Source organism: Thunnus thynnus, chromosome 18 (assembly GCF_963924715.1).
Source record: "Thunnus thynnus chromosome 18, fThuThy2.1, whole genome shotgun sequence".
NCBI classification, from domain to species: Eukaryota; Metazoa; Chordata; class Actinopteri; order Scombriformes; family Scombridae; genus Thunnus; species Thunnus thynnus.
The window spans coordinates 2,900,339-2,919,696 of record NC_089534.1 but is presented as its reverse complement, the minus strand read 5'-3'; the positions used below and the strand labels follow the sequence as shown (position 1 = coordinate 2,919,696).

The following is a 19,358-nucleotide window of genomic DNA, read 5'->3' as shown; positions in this document are numbered from 1 at the left end:
TAGACTCCAGGTTCATAATTATCCATTTCAGAAGTGACCGGGTGGAAAACTCTGGCAGCACGGCCACAAATAGCCCCAGCAGTGCGATCCAAACCGCCAACATCTTTCTCCTGCAGAGCGATGACACTTATTCACGTCCTCTAGCATGTGGTTCTCTGGGACATAAAACAATGATGCGATTAGTTGTATATATGTTTTTAGTCAACCACCTTGTCGCAAATATGCCATGTGCCTGCCTGGATACAAAGGTTAGAAGGTAATGCAGGAATATATTCATTGTTTTAACCTGAGACATGCTTTAACCAAAGATGGAACATGTCACTGTTGAGTAGATTTGGTTTGTCAAAGACACTAGTAGAGCAATAAAATAAGCGCGGCAGAAACGTCAGTTCGGACCACTGCGTTTAACTAACTGACTGCTAACAGTGAGTTTAAATGTTAAATATTTTTTCCACAAACATTGTTACTTGACATAATTACTCAGACAGTATTTACAACAGTGAATAAACAGCTATTTGAATTTTGACTTCAAATGTTAAGACAAATTATACAACTTCAAAGTGTTTCTTTCAAACTATGTCTCACTTTATTAACGTCATTCAAAAGTCCATTAGTTTCTTTAGGAACACACAAGGGTTGACTGATGTCATCTTTCTCCATCTTCAGTGAAAGGACGGGGTGCCTCTCAGTGTTTATCCCTGTGAATCACCTGAAAAACAAAAACAGTGTGTATCATAAACTGTAGTAGTATAAATAGCACACTTCAGTGTTGCATCCATCCAGGAATGCAACACTGAAGGACTGGGATATTGCTGCAAATTGCTGATGTGTTTCATATAGGCCACTAGAGTAATAAATCTATAAGTACACAACACTACACAGACAGTGATGGGATATTATTGACATAAAATTAAGTTATTTGGGCATGTTGTCATATAAAACAAAGTAAAATGAAACTCACTGTGTAATTTGGAGCATCAGAATCACAAGTCCAGCTCCGCTCTCAGAAATGTTGACTTGCTGCTGAAACAAGGCATTATTTTAGCAACAGTACAGATGTTGTAGTTAGCAAGACTGATTTCAAAACTTAACTCCTGCATCTTCAGTCTTATGCCTTTTACATTTCAACAGAATTAAATTCACTTCAGGAAAACAATTTCCGGGGTCCGGGGGGGCAGACACCCTCTCTACCCTCTCCAAGAGTAGGCTTAAAACTTTCCTTTTTGATAAAGCTTATAGTTAGGGCCGACCAGGCTCGCCTTGGATCAGCCCTTAGTTATGCTGCTATAGGCCTAGACTGCTGGGGGACTTCCCATGATGCACTGAGCTCCTCTCTCCTCCTCCTCCTCTCCATCTGTATGCATTCATGTAACATCAATGCATGTCAATAACTTTGCTTCTTCTTTTTTGTGCTTTCTCAGCTCACAGGAAACCCTGGGTTCTGGGCCGAGCCTTTGCGGTCCTTCACAGTCCTGATGGCATCCTTCCCTGGCTATTGATGCTTATACTTATTGTTATTGTTATGATTGTTGTTCTTCTGTCCCCCCTCCCCCTTTCCCTCTTTTTCTCTCTCTCAACCCAACCGGTCAAAGCAGATGGCCGCCCACCAAGAGCCGGGTTCTGCTTGAGGTTTCTACCCGTTAAAGGGGAGTTTTTCCTCACCGCTGTCGCCAAGTGCTGCTCATGGGGGAATTGTTGGGTCTCTGCAAATTAAAGAGTACGGTCTTGACCTGCTCTATATGAAAAGTGCCTTGAGATGACTTTTGTTGTGATATGGTGCTATATAAATAAAAATTGATTGATTGATTGATTGACTCCCATCAGGATAGAAATGTTTCATCATCAGTGACCCTTCCCTCTAAAGGGACAAGTGGACCCAAACCATGCCAGCGAAATGCCCCCCATAGCATAACAGAGCCATCAGATCCCCTCACTGTAGGGATCAAGTATTCAGGTCTGTACTGGTTTTTCCTTTAATTTGTCACCTGTCTGTATACACAAAAGCACATTTACACACACATTCTCTCTGTAGCTCACACGCAAAGATCACAGTTTAATCAATGGCATTAATAAAGTTCAAAAGTATCTCAAAATTGTTTGATTTTGTGACATTTTTTTATCAGTATTTAGTGGTAGCACTATTTACCCGTAGAGTGCTCAATTTACCCCATCCCCATGCTCATTTTACCCCCACTTTGGGGCAATTTGTGCCATAGGACTAACTTTTTTTGATGGGTCATTGTTTTAAAACCATAATAAATAGATAACTTGTTTCCATGGGTACACAACAACCTTAGGTGTATATAGTAACTATTATTTGAAACAAATACACCTTTATTTTGAAAGTAAAATCATCAAATGTAAAAAGTGGCTCATGTTACCCTGTTCTCCCCTATTATTATTTTATGTAATACTGAGACATTTTCAAATAGTCACTTCTAGCCGAGTTTACTTGCTTTTTCCCCACTGCCTTACAGTTATTCATTGTAACCTTAGCTAAAAGATAAAAAGATAAGTTAACTGTTAACCTGCTTATAACTTAGCTAAGGAACACAAATGTTATTAGCTAGTTATCTGACACTGGTTATTAATATCCACAAAATACTATTTTTTAATCATTTTTGTTTTGTCGTGGGAAATCTTCAGATGGGCCAATAAATCTTCAGGTCACCCACAACTTAGCATTAAACTCAAAACTTATAAGAGAAAGACTCACAGAAATACACTTGAAGCTGGTAGAGTTCAACGTGAATAGGTTTACTGTGCATAAAGAACAATACAAAGCAAACCCAGGCCTTGTTCCTGGGATAAAGAACCTAATGCAAAATCATAAAACATTATGTTATATACCTCTCATAACCCCTCCTAATGCGGAGCTTATTTTCTAGACTCCACATCGTTTGACCTTGACACTTTGGTAATAATCAAAGCATGATTCATCTCAGAAACAATGATGTCTCAAACTTCTCTAACATGTATCAATTGCACCTAGCCTAGAAAAATACTGTCTCAGCATTTTCCACATTTCTCACAATAAAAATGGGCCTAGCAGCCTCCAATCATCGCACACAGGGAACCAAAATGTGACATTACTAATCATCCCCCCTTCCCAACTTCCCTGGGTTATCTTTGCATATTCAGTAGCACATCTCATGTTGCAACTGTCTCTTATTGGCGTGAATGTTTTCTTTGCACAGTTACTAGAATGACCGTATGACTTATGTTCCTCTGCCTCTTTAAAGTAAGTTAGAAAACTGTTAAGCAGGAGGAGTCTTTGGTAACGTTGACAACAAACGAAAGTAATTGACTGGAGGAAAGTGAGTGAGGCAAAACTCTTGTTAAACACGGAGTTTTTTAAAATTATTTTTAAGTGCATCTTTTGTTCTTTTATTTTCAAGTTTGTGGTCTGGATCGTGTTGTTTGCGATGTTGGAGGTTTCTTTGGAGCCTTTTTCTGGCTGTTTTCCGTGGTGGTAATATGGACTGGTGAGTAACTTAACATCAGCTAAATTAACCGAAGTAAACGTTAATTAAACTGATAAATATAAGAAAGTAAGTGGTGATGTAGGGAAACGAGATGACCGGTTGCTTTAATCAAACACAGAAATGTGTCGAGTGCTCTTGGCAAACGGGAAAAACTAACGTTGTAACGTTAACCAATGTTATTTGACTCTATAAATCAGCAGCCTCTCATAGTAGTTAGATAACGTTACTGCCGTTAACAGACTAACGTTACGTTACAACAGATGATGCTCGCGGTATTCACAGTTGCTGGTTATTTACAGAGCAACAGTTAGCGGTAACTGTCAATGAAGATGGTCGCACCATTTGTGTGCAATATAATTTATCTGTGCGAACGCTTTCCAGATTTTACTACCATATCAAAACGCATAGGAACCTAGCTAACTCCGAGTTCAGGTGTGGTTCGCTGACTTGACACAGGGACTCCTTGGAGAACCCTTTACAATTAGATAATGGTACATCAAGCTGTAGGCATGACAATGACATCCATAATGACAGTCATATGCACTTTGAGATTGAAGATGATGATGGCAATGACGTAAAAGACACATTTTTTTGACAAATTTGGCGCTGTTTTGTATGAGGATGCAAGTTAAAATGCTGCTACCAGCCATCACTGTCTAAAGTTTAATAGAGGAATTTTAGGTGATGCATGACAGCAACATGGAACAAATCATTTTAAAAACTGAGGGATTAATTAATAAAGCTGAATATGTCAGTAATTGATATTGATCATAGCTGGTCTAAACAAGCAATCTACTGAGGTTGTATAATGAGGGAGTATTAAGGTCTGATGAAACCCGGAAGACATATTTCAAGAGAAATTTTAACTATGTGGCACCTAAACAAGTGTATCTGGGTAAAAATTGACTGAAGCTTCATATTAGCTTCAGATAAACTTTTAAATACATTTTTGCACATGAGGACTGTGGATTTTGTCCCCCATCAGTTATATTGTTTGTGCATTATGAAGGGATCTTCTAATTGCCAGTGTGAACCCGTCCCTTCATATCTGTCCCAAATTTCTCTGTAATCCATCCAAAGGTTGTCGAGATATTTCAATAAAAAACAAAAATGTCAGCCTCAAGGTGCCAAGGGAGAAAAAGTCAGAGGATCATCTCTGCAACATCTGCAAAAATCAAGAAAAGTATAATCTTATGTCACTTCCTCAAATGTAATCACAAAGAACAATGCCACAGCCTTCACAATCATCATCATCATAAATAATATGATGCCAAAAGTCTTCATTTTGATCACTGTCATCATAGTAATGAACATTATTGGGCTCTTTAACTTGTAATATCTTCATCGCTTGTGCCTATATGTGGGAACAGCTCCTCCTTGACAGTGAATGAGAAGGTGTGTTCAGATCAGAGAACGACTGTATTCCTCTGTCACAGTCCAGATGAACTGGAGCTCCTCCCTCACTGGAAGAATAAGACTGGATTTGATGAGGATAGTGCATTATATGTACCTTTAAATAACCAGATTGTCCTATGTGTCCGTTGACACATAGGCTGTGCAACATAGGCTCTGCAGATGAACTGCTGCTGCTGGTCCAGACAGAATAGTTTGAGTCTCTCAGAACGCAGACTGCAGAGAGCCTCAGACCCTGCTGAAGGTCTCTGATCTCTCTCCAGCAAGTAGTCTTCACACAGATTTTTTAAGGCCAAGTTACAAGGTGAGTGTTTCCTTACAGACGCACACTTACAAACAGGACAGTCACACGATTGTTTCTTTCTCCACCATCTCCTCAGGCAGGCTTTATAGAAGCTGTGGCTACACGACAGAAGAACAGGATCTTCAATGATAGACAGGACAGCAGAGATTCTTCTCTGATTCAGAATCCATTTTCTGTCTCTGTGAAGCAGAAAACACAAACAGGACATTAATCAGCTGCACATTGCACCACTTCCTTTCCTATAAGCTTATCTACAATTTGAGTTGTGATTCTCTGAAAACTAGCGTTCAGTGGTTGAAGTCAGCGACAGCTTGAAGTGTTCAGTTTTCCCTCTTGCAGCTGTCCTTTCTCTCTAGAGATTTTATCTGAAGGTGAATCTTATTGCTTGTTTCTCTGTTTATAAGTCTCCTTCAAGTGAAAGAATGTCAACTCTGGTGAGTCAGAAGATGCTTCAACTCTGACACTTAGTTTTCTCTAAATGCTTAACTGTTCAGCTGGAATAAATGAGGGGTGTGTTTCATTCCACTGTGTCTGTGTAACTGTTTTAGATGGATATTGATATGACAGTCTGATTCATCCTGGCAGACTGATCCTGGATCCATTTGCTTTGCTTTGCTTTGTCAGAAACTCTAAATCCTCAAAGCTCAAAACTAGTGTTTTAGTCCTGATTTACAGGTATCCTGTGGGGTTTCTGACCACTAGTGGTGCTATGGACTTTTTTTATTCCACTGATCAACAGTCGGTGACAGTAACAAAACAAACATTTTAGCCAACTTTCAACAAAAAGAGACTGTCCTCCTAAAAGAAACAACACAATATGCCACCAGTGTCATGTCAGCTGCCCCAAAATGACATATATTTACGCCATCTAGTCAGGTTGCGCCTTGGCAAAAGTTGATGCTGGTTCAGCTTCTTGCGGGGTGGCCAATGTGCTTTTTTGCTTAAAATGACATTACATCTTATCTGGGCAAAGTGAAAAATAATTCTGTTGTCTTCTTTCTGGCCTTTATATACATTATTGTCATCCTTTTCTCTATCAGATGTCAGATCAAACATCTTATAAGTATCTTTTCCATCAGTGAAAGTTAATACATTCATGTTTCCCACTAGCTCATGGGAATGTGTCAAAATGTGCCTGTTTGGAATGGGCCAATTGCCTGGTTGTGAGCCACCACTTCAACACATAAAAAAATTGACCTCACAGTTGATGTGAGGTGTGAATGAGTATATACACCAACAACATGGAGGAAACTAACATTCTAGTATACACAGATGATATAAATAACAGGCTAAGTACTCATAAGTAAGCAAGTAAGCAAATACATGTTCTTTTCTCATTTCAAGTAAAATATGGCCTGCATTAAAAAAATAAAATGATGTGCATACTAAAATGAAGTGGATAGATAATACTGAGCTCTTAGATCATTTATTTTCTGTACCTTCAGTTTTGATTTTAGTGGGTATGTTTGCTCAAAAGATTTGTGCTTTGTCTGTAGTGGCACTTCACAAGCGTCACGGTGTTGGAGCACATGAGACAAACTGGTTTTGAACTGCCCATGGCAAGTATTTGCTCTGTTTTACACACGTAACTACAGTCATTGTATGTTGGGCTCTGAGTGCTTCCAAAACACTGGTGACCTACACTCAACAATGTACCTGAAAACCTGAAAGGGAAATTTTTATTAATTTTTTTTTAGATTTTTCTCTGATTGCAATGCTCTTTTCTTGGGAAATACTGGGCATTCTCACCTTTTCAGTGCTCAATGAAGATACAAACATCCATAATCAGTCTTTATCATCTTAAATTTTGGTAATCTGTTGATTACCTCCATGCTTACCACATCTCAGCACCTGTCTGTGTCATTACCTGTGGTGTCGTAGACCGCTGTGTCTATTTTATGTTTATGTTATTTCTGTGTAAGAAAGACATGGTACTGAGACAGTACACCCAGCCTGTCGCTGTCTATCAGTGGTGGTGCTGAACTGTTCGTTAATCAATGCATATAGAGCACCATGTGCTGTCCTTGGTGCTGAAACATTTGAATTCAACTGCCAACCTGTTTTCTTTTTTTGTTCTTCAGAACAAACTTGTCTGACAAAGTGGCTTCACTGTATGTTTTCTTAGACATAGGCTTGCTTGGCTCGATAACTGACAATTTGTGTTTATGGACAGGATATATCAGCTATTTTACAGTTGTGAATTTTGAAATGACTTTATCAGAAGGGCCCCTCAAGAATGCTCTGCCCCTTCTGTGGTGAGAGTCTAGCTCTGCCCCTGCCGGTTGGGGAGTTTTTATTTTGAAGAAAATATGGTTAAGAATATTTCTGATCCCACAGTTTCATTTAACTCCATAAACCATAAGCTGAATTAATGAGATGGACAGTCTATGAAATTATGAGTGATATAAAATCATAATCAGGCATTGCAAGGTCAGTAATGTTTCCTCTCCGTGATTGGAACATCTGCTGCCGCCATGAGAAATGCCCAATGTTTACAAACAAAGGTAACAAGTTAACAGAAAACCAGCTGATTTGTGACACCAGGGAGCAACAGGCTGTGGCTGGGGAGCAACAGCTGCAGTTTTGTTATGCAATGTGTGCTTATTACAACTTTTGGGCTTCCAACACGAAAAACAAAAGAACTATGTTCTGCTATCGCTCTGGAGCTTGTTTTCTGCTCCTTTGTTGAGGAAATAATGTTTTAGCTGTGTGTGTGGTCGAGAGTGGGTGACTTGTCATTGCGAGGGTGTTTTGTTGTGAAATGTGTAGTGGTTGATGTACGCAGCTAGCCGTCTCATTAGCTGGAGAACTAATATCTGCAGGGTGCTTCTACTCGGAAAGCACCGTTTTTGTTGTGTTGTTGTGTGGTAATGCCAATGGTTTGTTGACGTTAGCAGGAGAGAGGCAAGGTCTTCACGGAAAATCCGGCCCAGGTCTTTCACATAGAAATCAGTCCACAGGGTCTTACAGACAGCAAAAAAAGTCGGGGAAAGTCTAATTTTTTTACGTTACATTATTACCCATTCACTAATGGGTAATGAAAACAATTAATACATGTAAATTGCTTCACAATCCTACATATAAAACCTTTAATGTTACCCAGAAAGCCTCTCAAGACAAGTGGTTGTTTTGACCCAGTTTCAGTGTTATTTTTTATTTTACTATTGTTTTTTTTTTACCCAAACTAAAGCTTGTTATAATCTACTCTACTCTTTTTACACGTCACACTTTGTTACTGATTGTTAACAACTTGTGTATCTTATGAATGTCATATGCACATTGTTTTGTACAAGAAACAAAACATTTGTGACAGTTTTTAGTGAAAGCTTGTTGTGTGTAACACTGGGTCAAGTTTGCACAGTTATTCTTGTTAGGACATTGCACTGACTCACTTCATTTTGTACAGCATAACCCTAACCCTAACAATAACCATAACCAATTCATGCCTAACCTTAACCACACACACACACACACACACACACACACACACACAATTTCCAGTAAAGACATTGTGGGAAGGAGCCAACAACCAAAGCTCATAGTTCATTATGGCTCCAACACATATACAAACACCCCCCCACACACACAGGTAGGGAGTAAAGGTGAAGGTACTCATTCTTTACAAGCTCCACTTTAAAGTTGACAGAGCACAAGGAGGAAAACAGCAAGTCTGAGGCAGGGTGAGTGTTAATATTAGGGCTGCAAATAATGATTACTGTCATTATTGTTCAATCTGCTGATTGTTTGTTGGATTAATTGTTTAGTTGATTAAACTGTCAGAAAAATGTGAAATCACAGGTTGATATCTTCAGACGTTGTGTCCTTTTTTCTTTCCCTGGTTTCTGCGTCCTCGCAGTGATGGTACGTGGCACGATGGTGCTGCCAAAATAGAGCAAAGTCATAATGAAGAATGACACAGATGTTTATCTGAAGTCTGTTTGTTGGATTTTATTACGACCCCCTAAAAACAGCTCGCCCACAGAAGGCATAACAAAGGTCAGGATTTCACAATGATTACACAAATTTATTAATAAAAAAACAACAAAAGCTGGTGAGCTGGCCAAAAAGAATAGAAAGAAGAGGAGACACCCAGACCAACCCACAAAGGGCCGTAGGATCTGGGCTCTCCTCTCTAACCTAAATCCACATAACAACTAAACCTAACAGAAATAAAGCCACAAAAATGGGACTACCAGACTCACTAACCAAACCAAGAAACTAAAAAAGGCAAAACTAAAACATAACAGAACAAACACAAGAACAAAGCTGCTGGTGCTCAGGCTGGAAAATGGAAAAGAGAGAGACCAAGCCACATTCCTTCCCTCTTTATAGGCTCTCCCCTCAATCATCCGATCAGGGCCACCTAGGAGAGAGCACAAATGGTCAATAGAATATTGGGCTATACATATCCCATCCAGCAGGGGGAAAGTATGAAACAGATTTAAACCAGAGTCAAAGTTGATCTTTGTGATGGCTAGAAAACACACATGGTTGTATTTAAAGTTGTGTAAACTAATAAGAAGCCATTAACTTGAGAGAAAGGACTGAGTTTATTATACTGTGTATGTATGTGTGTCTCCAATGTTACTGTTTTACCTCTCAGACTCCAGAAGATGAATGATTTGGAGGAAGAGGATGATGGAGCAGAGTCTCTAATATCCAGCTGTCTTTCTATGAAGAGTGACCGGTCTAAAAGTTATTCCCTAAACTTCAGTAATGAATCTGGACCCTCAGATACAAAGTAAGAGACTGTTGCTACTGTAAACTGACCCAAAGATGATTCAGTGTTGAAATGTCACTTAAAAACAAACACCACTGACAACCCACACTCTACTACAACCATCTCCACCCGCTATTAGTGAGTGTCTGAAGATCTTATGCAGAAAGTTTATCCATCTAAATATAAAGTGTCACCTGATGTATTTATCAAAGCTGTGCAGCTCATGAAAATGTCTGTAAACAATACAGTCAAACTACATGCATGACTGAAAGAGCATTGCAATCAGACTCTACAAACACGTCATGAGTTTACAGGAAATAAATGTTCAGGATGTGTGTCATATTCCTTCACAGTGTTTCCACATGTAGAAGTTCAAATCTCTTCACTCTCACATATGTTTTCAGCTGTAGATAGAAATAAAAATTTAAACTGAGATATGAACGCAATCAGCTGTTGTGATTAACTAGTGATAAGTAATGATGTATGTAAAACATTTGTTGTTTCCAGAGGTCAGCACCACAGACAGAGAGCAGAGTCTCTAATATCCAGCCAACTGTCTATGAAGAGTGACCAGTCTATATATGAATCTCTAAACTTCAGTAATGAACCTGGACCCTCAGACACAAAGTAAGAGACTGTGTCCACTGTAAACTGACTTGAAGATAATTCAGTCAGATAGGGTGATATTTACTAAGGATTTAGTAACAAGTCAAATTATGTCTGTCCTTGTTCACTAAAGGATTGGTTTTGTGCAGGTAAAATGGAATAAAATTGAGTGTTTGGTCTCATGCAATACAGAATGTGTTTTAATGCGTTCCTGTTCAAAGGCAGAAAATATGGGAGGAGGTAATGGAAATATATACAAACAGCCTGCTGGAGCTGATTTATCAATGCAGACTGACCACTGTAGCAGAGGAAACTCAGTCTGACATTTAACATTTGGGAAAAGTAAAATCTGTAAAACTGTTGTATCACACTCACACAGACAGAGAGTGATTATAGCAGAAACAGTTAGAGAGAGAAACAAAAATGAAAAGATGCATTATGAAGATATTTACCAGAGTTCTCTGTTCAGCACCACAACCCAAGACAAAAGAGCAGCAGTCTGTTATTTTTCACAAGTGGACTTTTCTGTTTTGCTCAGTTGCTTCCTGCTTATTTTTCCTGACTTTTGATGGCTCAAAGAGGGTTGAAGGAGCCCTGTGGAGTTTTCTTGTTAACAAAGGTCATGTTTACATTGACTTACTTGTCAATTACTGGTCTTACAAAGGTGTTAAACCCATTTCCCTCCTCATGAAACATTTGCAAAGCCAACATTTGAACCTAGTATTCTGAATCCTGCATTGTTTACATCCATGTTTACTAGCTTACACTCTTCTTCTTCTTCTCTGCCTTTGCTGGTACATTGTTATTGTCTGTCTAATTACTTTTGAACCCTTGCAATTGTAGTTTATATTATTTTATTTCAAACTGAATATGCTGAAGCCCAGAGCCTAAAGAACAGAAAAACTGTCCAAATACTTACAGCCTGGACTATTTATGTAGGGAAAGACCTGCATGCAACTTGTGAGCTGTTGGTTGGCCACCACTAATGTCATGTGTCGTAAAGAATGTGTTCATGTCCACAGAGAGAGGAAGAGGAGGGGTGTGTCTGTGGAGGAGCAGCTGTCCTGCTGTTCTTTGTGTCAGGATGTCCGGAAGGATCCAGTCTCTACCAGCTGTGGACACTGGTTCTGCAGACAGTGCATCACCTCATACTGTGACCAGTCTGCTTTACCAGGAGACTCCTCCTGTCCTCAGTGTGCAGAAAGATCCAGAACAAGACCTGGACTGCAGACAGACAGTCAGACCAGCACTGTACAAAGTAAGACTGAAGATCTGTCTGCTGATGTCATCATCTCTGAAAACAGGACCTCCTCTATCGTACTGAAAATGAATGCAGTGAGACATATTTCTTTTTAATAATACCATTTTTTCTTCTCTTTCAGCAGATAGTGGTCTGCAGGATGTTTTAGATGAACATAAGATCAGTCTGAGGAAGAGATGTGAATGTGTGACTGAAGGAACTGATGAAGCAGGAAGTGAAACCCTCCTCAACAGGATCTACACTGAGCTCTACATCACAGAGGGACAGAGTGAAGACGTTAATACCCAACATGAGGTGAGGCAACTTGAAACAGCTTCCAGGATGAAGACCCTCCATGACGCTCCAATCAAGTGTCATGACATTTTTAAAGCCTTACCTGAACAACAGAAAGACATCAGAGTCGTTCTGACAAACGGTGTTGCTGGCGTTGGAAAAACCTTCTCAGTGCAGAAATTCACTCTGGACTGGGCAGAGGGCTTACAAAACCAAGATATCAGTCTGGTGATTCTGCTTTCATTCAGGGAGCTGAACTTGATCAAAGATGAGCAGTACAGTCTCCTCATGCTGATCTATGATTTCCATCCAACATTACAGAAGGTCTCGGCAGAGAAGCTTGCTATCTATAAAGTTTTGTTCATCTTTGATGGCCTGGATGAAAGCAGACTTTCACTGGATTTCAAGAACAATGAGGTCGTGTCTGATGTCACACAGAAATCATCAGTCAGTGTGCTGTTGACAAACCTCTTCAAGGGGAATCTGCTTGCCTCAGCTCTCGTCTGGATAACTTCTCGACCTTCAGCAGCCAATCAGATTCTTCCTGCATGTGTTGACAGGGTAACAGAAGTACGAGGCTTCACTGACGCCCAAAAGGAGGAGTATTTCAGGAGGAGATTCAGTGATGAAGAGCTGTGCAGCAGTATCATCTCACATATCAAGACATCCAAGAGCCTCCACATCATGTGTCACATCCCAGTCTTCTGCTGGATCATTGCTAGAGTACTGGAGCACATGTTGACTACAGACCAGAGAGGAGAGCTGCCCAAGACCCTGACTGACCTGTTCTCACACTTCTTGCTGGTTCAGACACAGAGGAAGAAGCACAAGTATGATGAGGGACATGAGACGAGTCCACAGGAGCTGACAGAGGCTGACAGGGAAGTTCTTCTGAAGCTGGGGAGGCTGGCTTTTGAACATCTGGAGAAAGGAAACATCATATTTTACCAAGAAGACCTGGAGCAGTGTGGTCTTGATGTCACAGAGGCCTCTGTGTTATCAGGATTTTGTACAGAGATCTTCAAAAGAGAGAGTGTGATCTTCCAGAAAACAGTCTACTGCTTTGTTCATCTGAGCGTTCGGGAGTTTCTGGCTGCAGTCTACATGTACCACTGTTACACCAACAGCAACACAGAGGTACTGGGGGACTTCCTGCGAAAAGACTACAAACACAGGGAATCAAAGCCGAAATCTTTCCTCAAGAAGATTTCAGCTAATTTCAGAAACAATCATAGCCATGATTCATCCCTGGATGACTTCCTGAGGAGAGCCATGGAGAAATCTCTCAAAAGTAAAAATGGCCACCTGGACCTGTTTGTTCGCTTCCTTCATGGCCTCTCTCTGGAGTCCAACCAGAGTCTCTTAGGAGGCCTGCTGGGACGGACAAAAAACAGTCCAAAAATCATCCAGAGAGCCATTAACAACCTGAAGAAGATGAAAAGTGAGGATATCTCTCCTGACAGAAGCATCAACATCTTCCACTGTCTAATGGAGATGAATGACCGCTCAGTACATCAGGAGATCCAAAAGTTCCTGAAGTCAGAGAACAGATCAGAGAAGGAACTTTCTGAGATCCATTGCTCAGCTCTGGCCTACATGCTGCAGATGTCAGAGGAGGTTCTGGATGAGTTGGACCTGAAGAAGTACAACACATCAGAGGAAGGACAACACAGACTGATCCCAGCTGTGAGGAACTGCAGAAAGGCTCTGTAAGTCCAGATGTGATTAGCATGATAAATCAGTGTAGATTAGCAGTTTAGTTCTTCAAATCTAAACAGTATAAAATTCTTATTATTGTTACATTAATGCTCTACTTTTTTATAGCCAAAACAATATGTTAGTTATATTTAGTCACAGATGTTTTTGAGCTGTTTCAAATGCTGTGAGTCAAAATAATGTTGATTTTTCAGTTGGTTGTGTTTATAGCTGTTAAGTAAATGAATACAGTTATTCTATTTATTTCTAGTAATTATTGGATTTTACATTTTTTTCTTCTATTTATCTTCCTTTGGGTGACGGGGGCATCATTCAAACCTGGTAAAACAAATGAAGAACTTTAGTTACTTAGTTACTTTATTCCGAGAGTACACCACCACGTCATCGAGGTATACATTACAACAGGACACGTCCCCCAGCACCAGGTGCATCATATGCTGAAAGGTGGCAGGCGCATTCCTCTTTCTCTGGAGAAAGCTGCATGCAATGAGCTGCATGATTCAGGAGTGAACCTGCTGTCAGCTGGATTGGAGAGTCCAAACTGTAGACTGGAGACTCTGAGGTCAATTCACTGACTGTAGCTTTGGTAATTTTTTTTCTATGTATTCAATTCAAATCCTTCACTGAAGTTTCACGTTTGGTTCTTTTCACTTTTTGTGATTTGCCTAAGAACAAATCTGTAGAATTTAATTTTTTTTCAAGAATTCAAAATCCACAGTCTTGTTCTATGTAAAAATTACTTCCCAAGTTTAAACTAATATGAGGCTTCAGAAGTCTGAAGCCTCATATTAGTTTAAATAAATATTGATATCAAGGAAGTATCTTTCTGTTCTTCAGTGTTTCCTTGCTGAGCTGCAGTGGAGGGATTGTAACTAAAGATGGAATTTTTTACTAAATAGCCTGTAACTTTGAGTTAGACAAATCAAGTGGGTGTCTACCAGACTGTCAAAGCCTCATATTAGCTTCAGCTGAACTTATGAACTCATTTCCTACAGTGTAGCTGTGTTAAGAGAGTACTTTACAGTCAGTGTGGACAGGTGGAATGATTACTGCCACCAATAACATATTATAATTACACATACCTACTAAACTACCAAATACAGGAAGAAGATCATGTCTGCATGATCATAGAGTATAAACATGTCTGATTTCATATACCAGTATCTGTTTAAATTGATTACGTTTATTTGCTGAAGGGGAAATATTTCTTGATTATATTCTTTAATGTGTTTTAATGAATAATGTCTGATCATTGATATTGGTCTTTTGATTGATTGATCCACACACACATACACAGAGGGACTCAGAGATCAATGCAGGTGTTTAAAGTAATTTTAATGAATCGGTGTTGACATGAATAGTTGTCTGAATGTTGTGGTGACATTTGGATGGTGTCTGAAGAAGGCTGACATTATGATGAGCCACAATAACACAATGACAAAGTCACTCTACTCATTTTAGGGAAAAGCTAATTGATTAGGACATAGTAATGCTGAACTACACATTTAAAACTTGAACAAATCCGATTGAATAATAAATGGATTTTTATCTAAAATGTATTCTTTATTCAGATTGAGTCGCTGCAGGTTGTCAGAGGTAAGCTGTGTTTCTCAGGCCTCAGCTCTGAAGTCCAACCCCTCCCATCTGAGAGAGCTGCATCTGAGTAACAACGAACTGCGGGATCCAGAAGTGGAGCTGCTGTGTGATCTTAAGGAAAGTCCACATTGTGGACTGGAGACTCTGAGGTCAGTGGAGAGTTGGAGTCAGTCCGTGCTGGTTTCAACAGTATTGTATTAAACACAGTTAGTATCAAAGCAAAGATCTTATTTCCTGGTGAACCTCCAATCGTCTCTGTGGCTGCTTTTCTAATTGAAGCTGTGAGAGGAGAATGATGACAGGCTTCAGGATTGGACCTAAAGGCAGAGAGAGAGAGAGAACAGTCAGCCAATCAGATCAGCCAGAAATTTGTTGTTATCATGTGTTTGAGCTGATGTGAAGACAGCTGTTGTTGTTGTGTTCATGTCAGCAGGAAATAAAGCTGACAACCTTACAAGATGTATAGAGACAGTGGTCCTCATTCATCAAACCGTCGTACCATCAAATCTGATCTGAAAGTGTTTGTTCTCTCATTTCAACTCTAAAGAATTGATCAATCCATCTTAAGATCCGTCTGACTGAAGCCTGCAAATCACTGGCTCTGATTTCACAGAACCATCATTATGTTTAGACCATGTGGTTTTTATACAAATCAGAACCTCTGCTGAAGTCCAGGAATCACAGCAGGTGTTTAGTTAAGAGCTCTGACTGATTGTTATGTGATGATTTAACAGCAGGAAAGATATTCAAATCCCACAGAGACTCTGTAGCTTTTAAACTTTTGTAACAGTTCACATGTATCAACAGTAAATCCATCAGTAAACTGGTGAGTGAATGTCTCTGTTTCTGCAGTAATGTGTTCATGACTCTCAGCAGTTTATTTCCTCTGTGTACTTAGTGAAATCTGCAGAGTAAACAGACTTGATACCAAAAGCCGCTCCAGGTCTGTGAGCTTGGAGCTCAGTGTGTTCACTCCAACACACTAAACAGCTGTTCCACTTCTGGTCTGAACAGGACTGAAGTACCTGCTGCTCTTTATACTGAATGTGCTGCATGATTGACTGACAGCTGATGAAATGAATCTCACTAAACACTGATTTACGACCTCTGTTGTTTCTTCTCTCATCAGCTGGAGGGTGTTCTGATCTCTATAAGAGTGTGAGTGAACATCGAGGAGTGTGTTGAGAGAGGATCAGCTGTATCCTGATGATCCACCTGGACTAGAGTCTGGATCTGGATTTTGTCATCTTCACTTAAGTCTCTTAACTGACTGCAAACTGAACCGTTATCTCTGGATTTTGTTGAAGTCAGCACTTTCTAAATTTGTTATACATGAGCTGTTTGATGCAGAAAAGAGGTGTTATAAGTTAGACTCTGACCCTGGGCCCATATTTATCAAGTGTCTCAGAATCGCACTGAGAGTTAACCAAGGACTAAAACTAATTGCAGAGGAGAATTTACTCTGACTGCCAGCATGAGAAGGATTACTCCTGGGAGAGAGTGAGACGTCACTGTTTTATGACAGTCAGAGCAGCAAAGTAGAAATAACGACGACGTGTTGTAGTTCTCTCACAGTCTGGGCTGGAAATATTAAACTGTTATAATTTGGTATATTACTTGCATAGGCAGGTAACCAGGCAGGTAACTTACGAAGGTTATGTAACAAAACTCTCTGTAAAGAAAGCCTGAGAAATAAATGTAGCCTATATGTTAATTAAGATAACAGGTAATTTGACTCAGCTGCATGAAATTATCTTGGTTCAGCAACATGGTTTCACAGATATTTAATATGTCATTTGCATTAGGCTGTAAGTAAACACTGGTAAGCCAAGCAGATGACTTTAACAAAAAAGTATATAATTTAAACTTGTAGGTGAGATAATTTGATTCAAAACAAATGAATAATTAAATAAAGCCACGATTTGTATGAATGCAGCTTGTTTTTCTATAACTTCACACCAAGTGATGGGAAATGAATTAGTGCTGATTACCAGCATAGATAAATATGGTCTTTGCTGTTAGGCTTCTGGATCAACCTGTGTTTGGCCTCATACTCCATGTGCATTAGACAAAGGCCTATAGCAGCGTAACTAAGGGCTGGTCCAAAGGCGAGCTTGGTCGGCCTTAACTATAAGCTTTATAAAACAGGAAAGTTTTAAGCCTACTCTTAAATGCAGAGAGGGTGTCTGCTCCCTGGACCGAATCTGGACAATGGTTCCACAGGAGAGGAACCTGATAGCTGAAGGCTCTGCCTCCCATTCTACTTTTGGAGACTGTAGGAACCACAAGTAAGCCTGCATTCTAGGAGCGCAGTGTTCTAGTGGGGTAATGGGGTACTATAAGCTCTTTAAGATATGATGGTGCCTGACCATTAAGAGCTTTGTAGGTGAGGAGAAGGATTTTAAATTCAATTCTGGATTTTACTGGAAGCCAATGCAGCAAAGCTAAGATGGGAGAAATATGATCTCTTTTTATAGTTTTTGTCAGTATATGTGCAGCTGCACTCTGGACCAGCTGGAGTCTTTAGAGACTTGTTAGGGCAGCCTGATATTAAATGAATTGCAATAATCCAGCCTAGAAGTAACAAATGCGTGGACTGTTTTTTCTGCATCTTTTTGAGAAAGGATGTGCCTGATTTTTGCAATATTACGTAAGTGAAAAAAGGCAGTACTTGAAATCTGTTTTATGTGGGAGTTAAAGGACATGTCCTGATCAAAAATAACATTCACAGGACTAGGGCCAGAATTTATCCAACTGCTGCAGAAATTTGATAAATATGTCCCCTGATGTGGAGACAAATAGAAAGAATTACAAAGGATTTACAAATATGTGAATTTCATCGCATCGGTGAGATGTTAGTGATTAGTGAATTTTACCATAATTTGACGATGTGTGTCGATCGTAATGTGTTACTGGACCAGTTATTTTTTTGTCTGTAAATGTTTCTTTTACAGTATTTAAATCTCTCTGCAGAAGAAATCTCAATCTTACAGAGATTACTAGATTAAATGATTATAATTTTTAAAAAGTTCTTTGAGATTCAACAAATGTAGCATCAAAATCCCTGATTTTAGTTCACTTTCTATCAGGTGTTTAAAATAGTAACATAAGACAAGCAGCAGATCATAATCATAATGAAACTAAAGGAGTTATTAGGTGAAATCATTTTGGATTTGGTCAATTTCAAGTTAATATTCCAGTTAAACATAATCAGTTGCCTTCAAGATGTCAGACTTAATTCCTTCTTTCCTCTTTCAGTTTGGTTTAAAGGTGACTGATGGATTTAATTTAAATTTAATACTTAATTTTGATTTCAATTTGAGGGTTAATATTTAATACATACACAGACACACACACACACACACACACACACACACATTAACACACTGGTTGAATACAGAGTGAAAGGAAGTTGTCTCATGTCTATTTTACCAAAAACTAAGTTAATTTCACTGAGTTTCATCATTTCTCTGAACAATAGTGATTTTATGTGAATCAGCAGTTGACTAATCGCAGGTGCAGCATCATTATCTCATTTAAACACACACACACACACCTCTGCACCTTCTAACCTGCAGTAGTGACAGTGCAAGTTGAATCTGATTTGTGATTGGTTGTTTGCTTTGTGTCCGTTCTTCCCCTGCAGACCACTCGCAATCGGTGTTGGGGTCGTTACTCAAAAAATGTAATGCATTACACATTACTCGTTACTTTTTTAAAAAGTAATGCATTACTTTACTTAATTACTCCCTGTGAAAGGTAATTAATTACACTACTCATTACATTACTTTTGTATTACTCTGCAACAACGCCTGAGATGCATTGTCGTGTAATTGCCAGTTACCAATATAACGTTAAACCTTACATATGCCCACATATCAGAGCAAATCCCTATCTTAATAAGGAGGACATACAAAAGAAAAAGTTTCCTGTCTGATGATGGTGGCCGTCCGTTCCCTGTTATTTGTATTTTGCTGAGTATGT

The 19,358-nt window shown here is 39.4% G+C and overlaps 1 protein-coding gene across 2 annotated transcripts in view; it reads left to right on the top strand.

Moving 5' to 3' along the window:
* Positions 1 to 8,420: 8,420 nt before the first annotated feature.
* Positions 8,421 to 19,358, top strand: part of LOC137169412 (protein NLRC3-like) — a 30,298-nt gene continuing 19,360 nt past the window's right edge. The window contains exons 1-4 of one of the 2 annotated variants that reach the window (XM_067572580.1): positions 8,421 to 9,943; positions 10,430 to 10,549; positions 11,551 to 11,786; positions 11,911 to 13,771. In XM_067572580.1, the coding sequence (XP_067428681.1) occupies positions 9,771 to 9,943; positions 10,430 to 10,549; positions 11,551 to 11,786; positions 11,911 to 13,771 (2,390 nt within the window). In that variant the 5' untranslated portion in view covers positions 8,421 to 9,770. The remainder of the gene's footprint in view (positions 9,944 to 10,429; positions 10,550 to 11,550; positions 11,787 to 11,910; positions 13,772 to 19,358) is intronic. The other variant, XM_067572579.1, reaches the window with a different exon arrangement.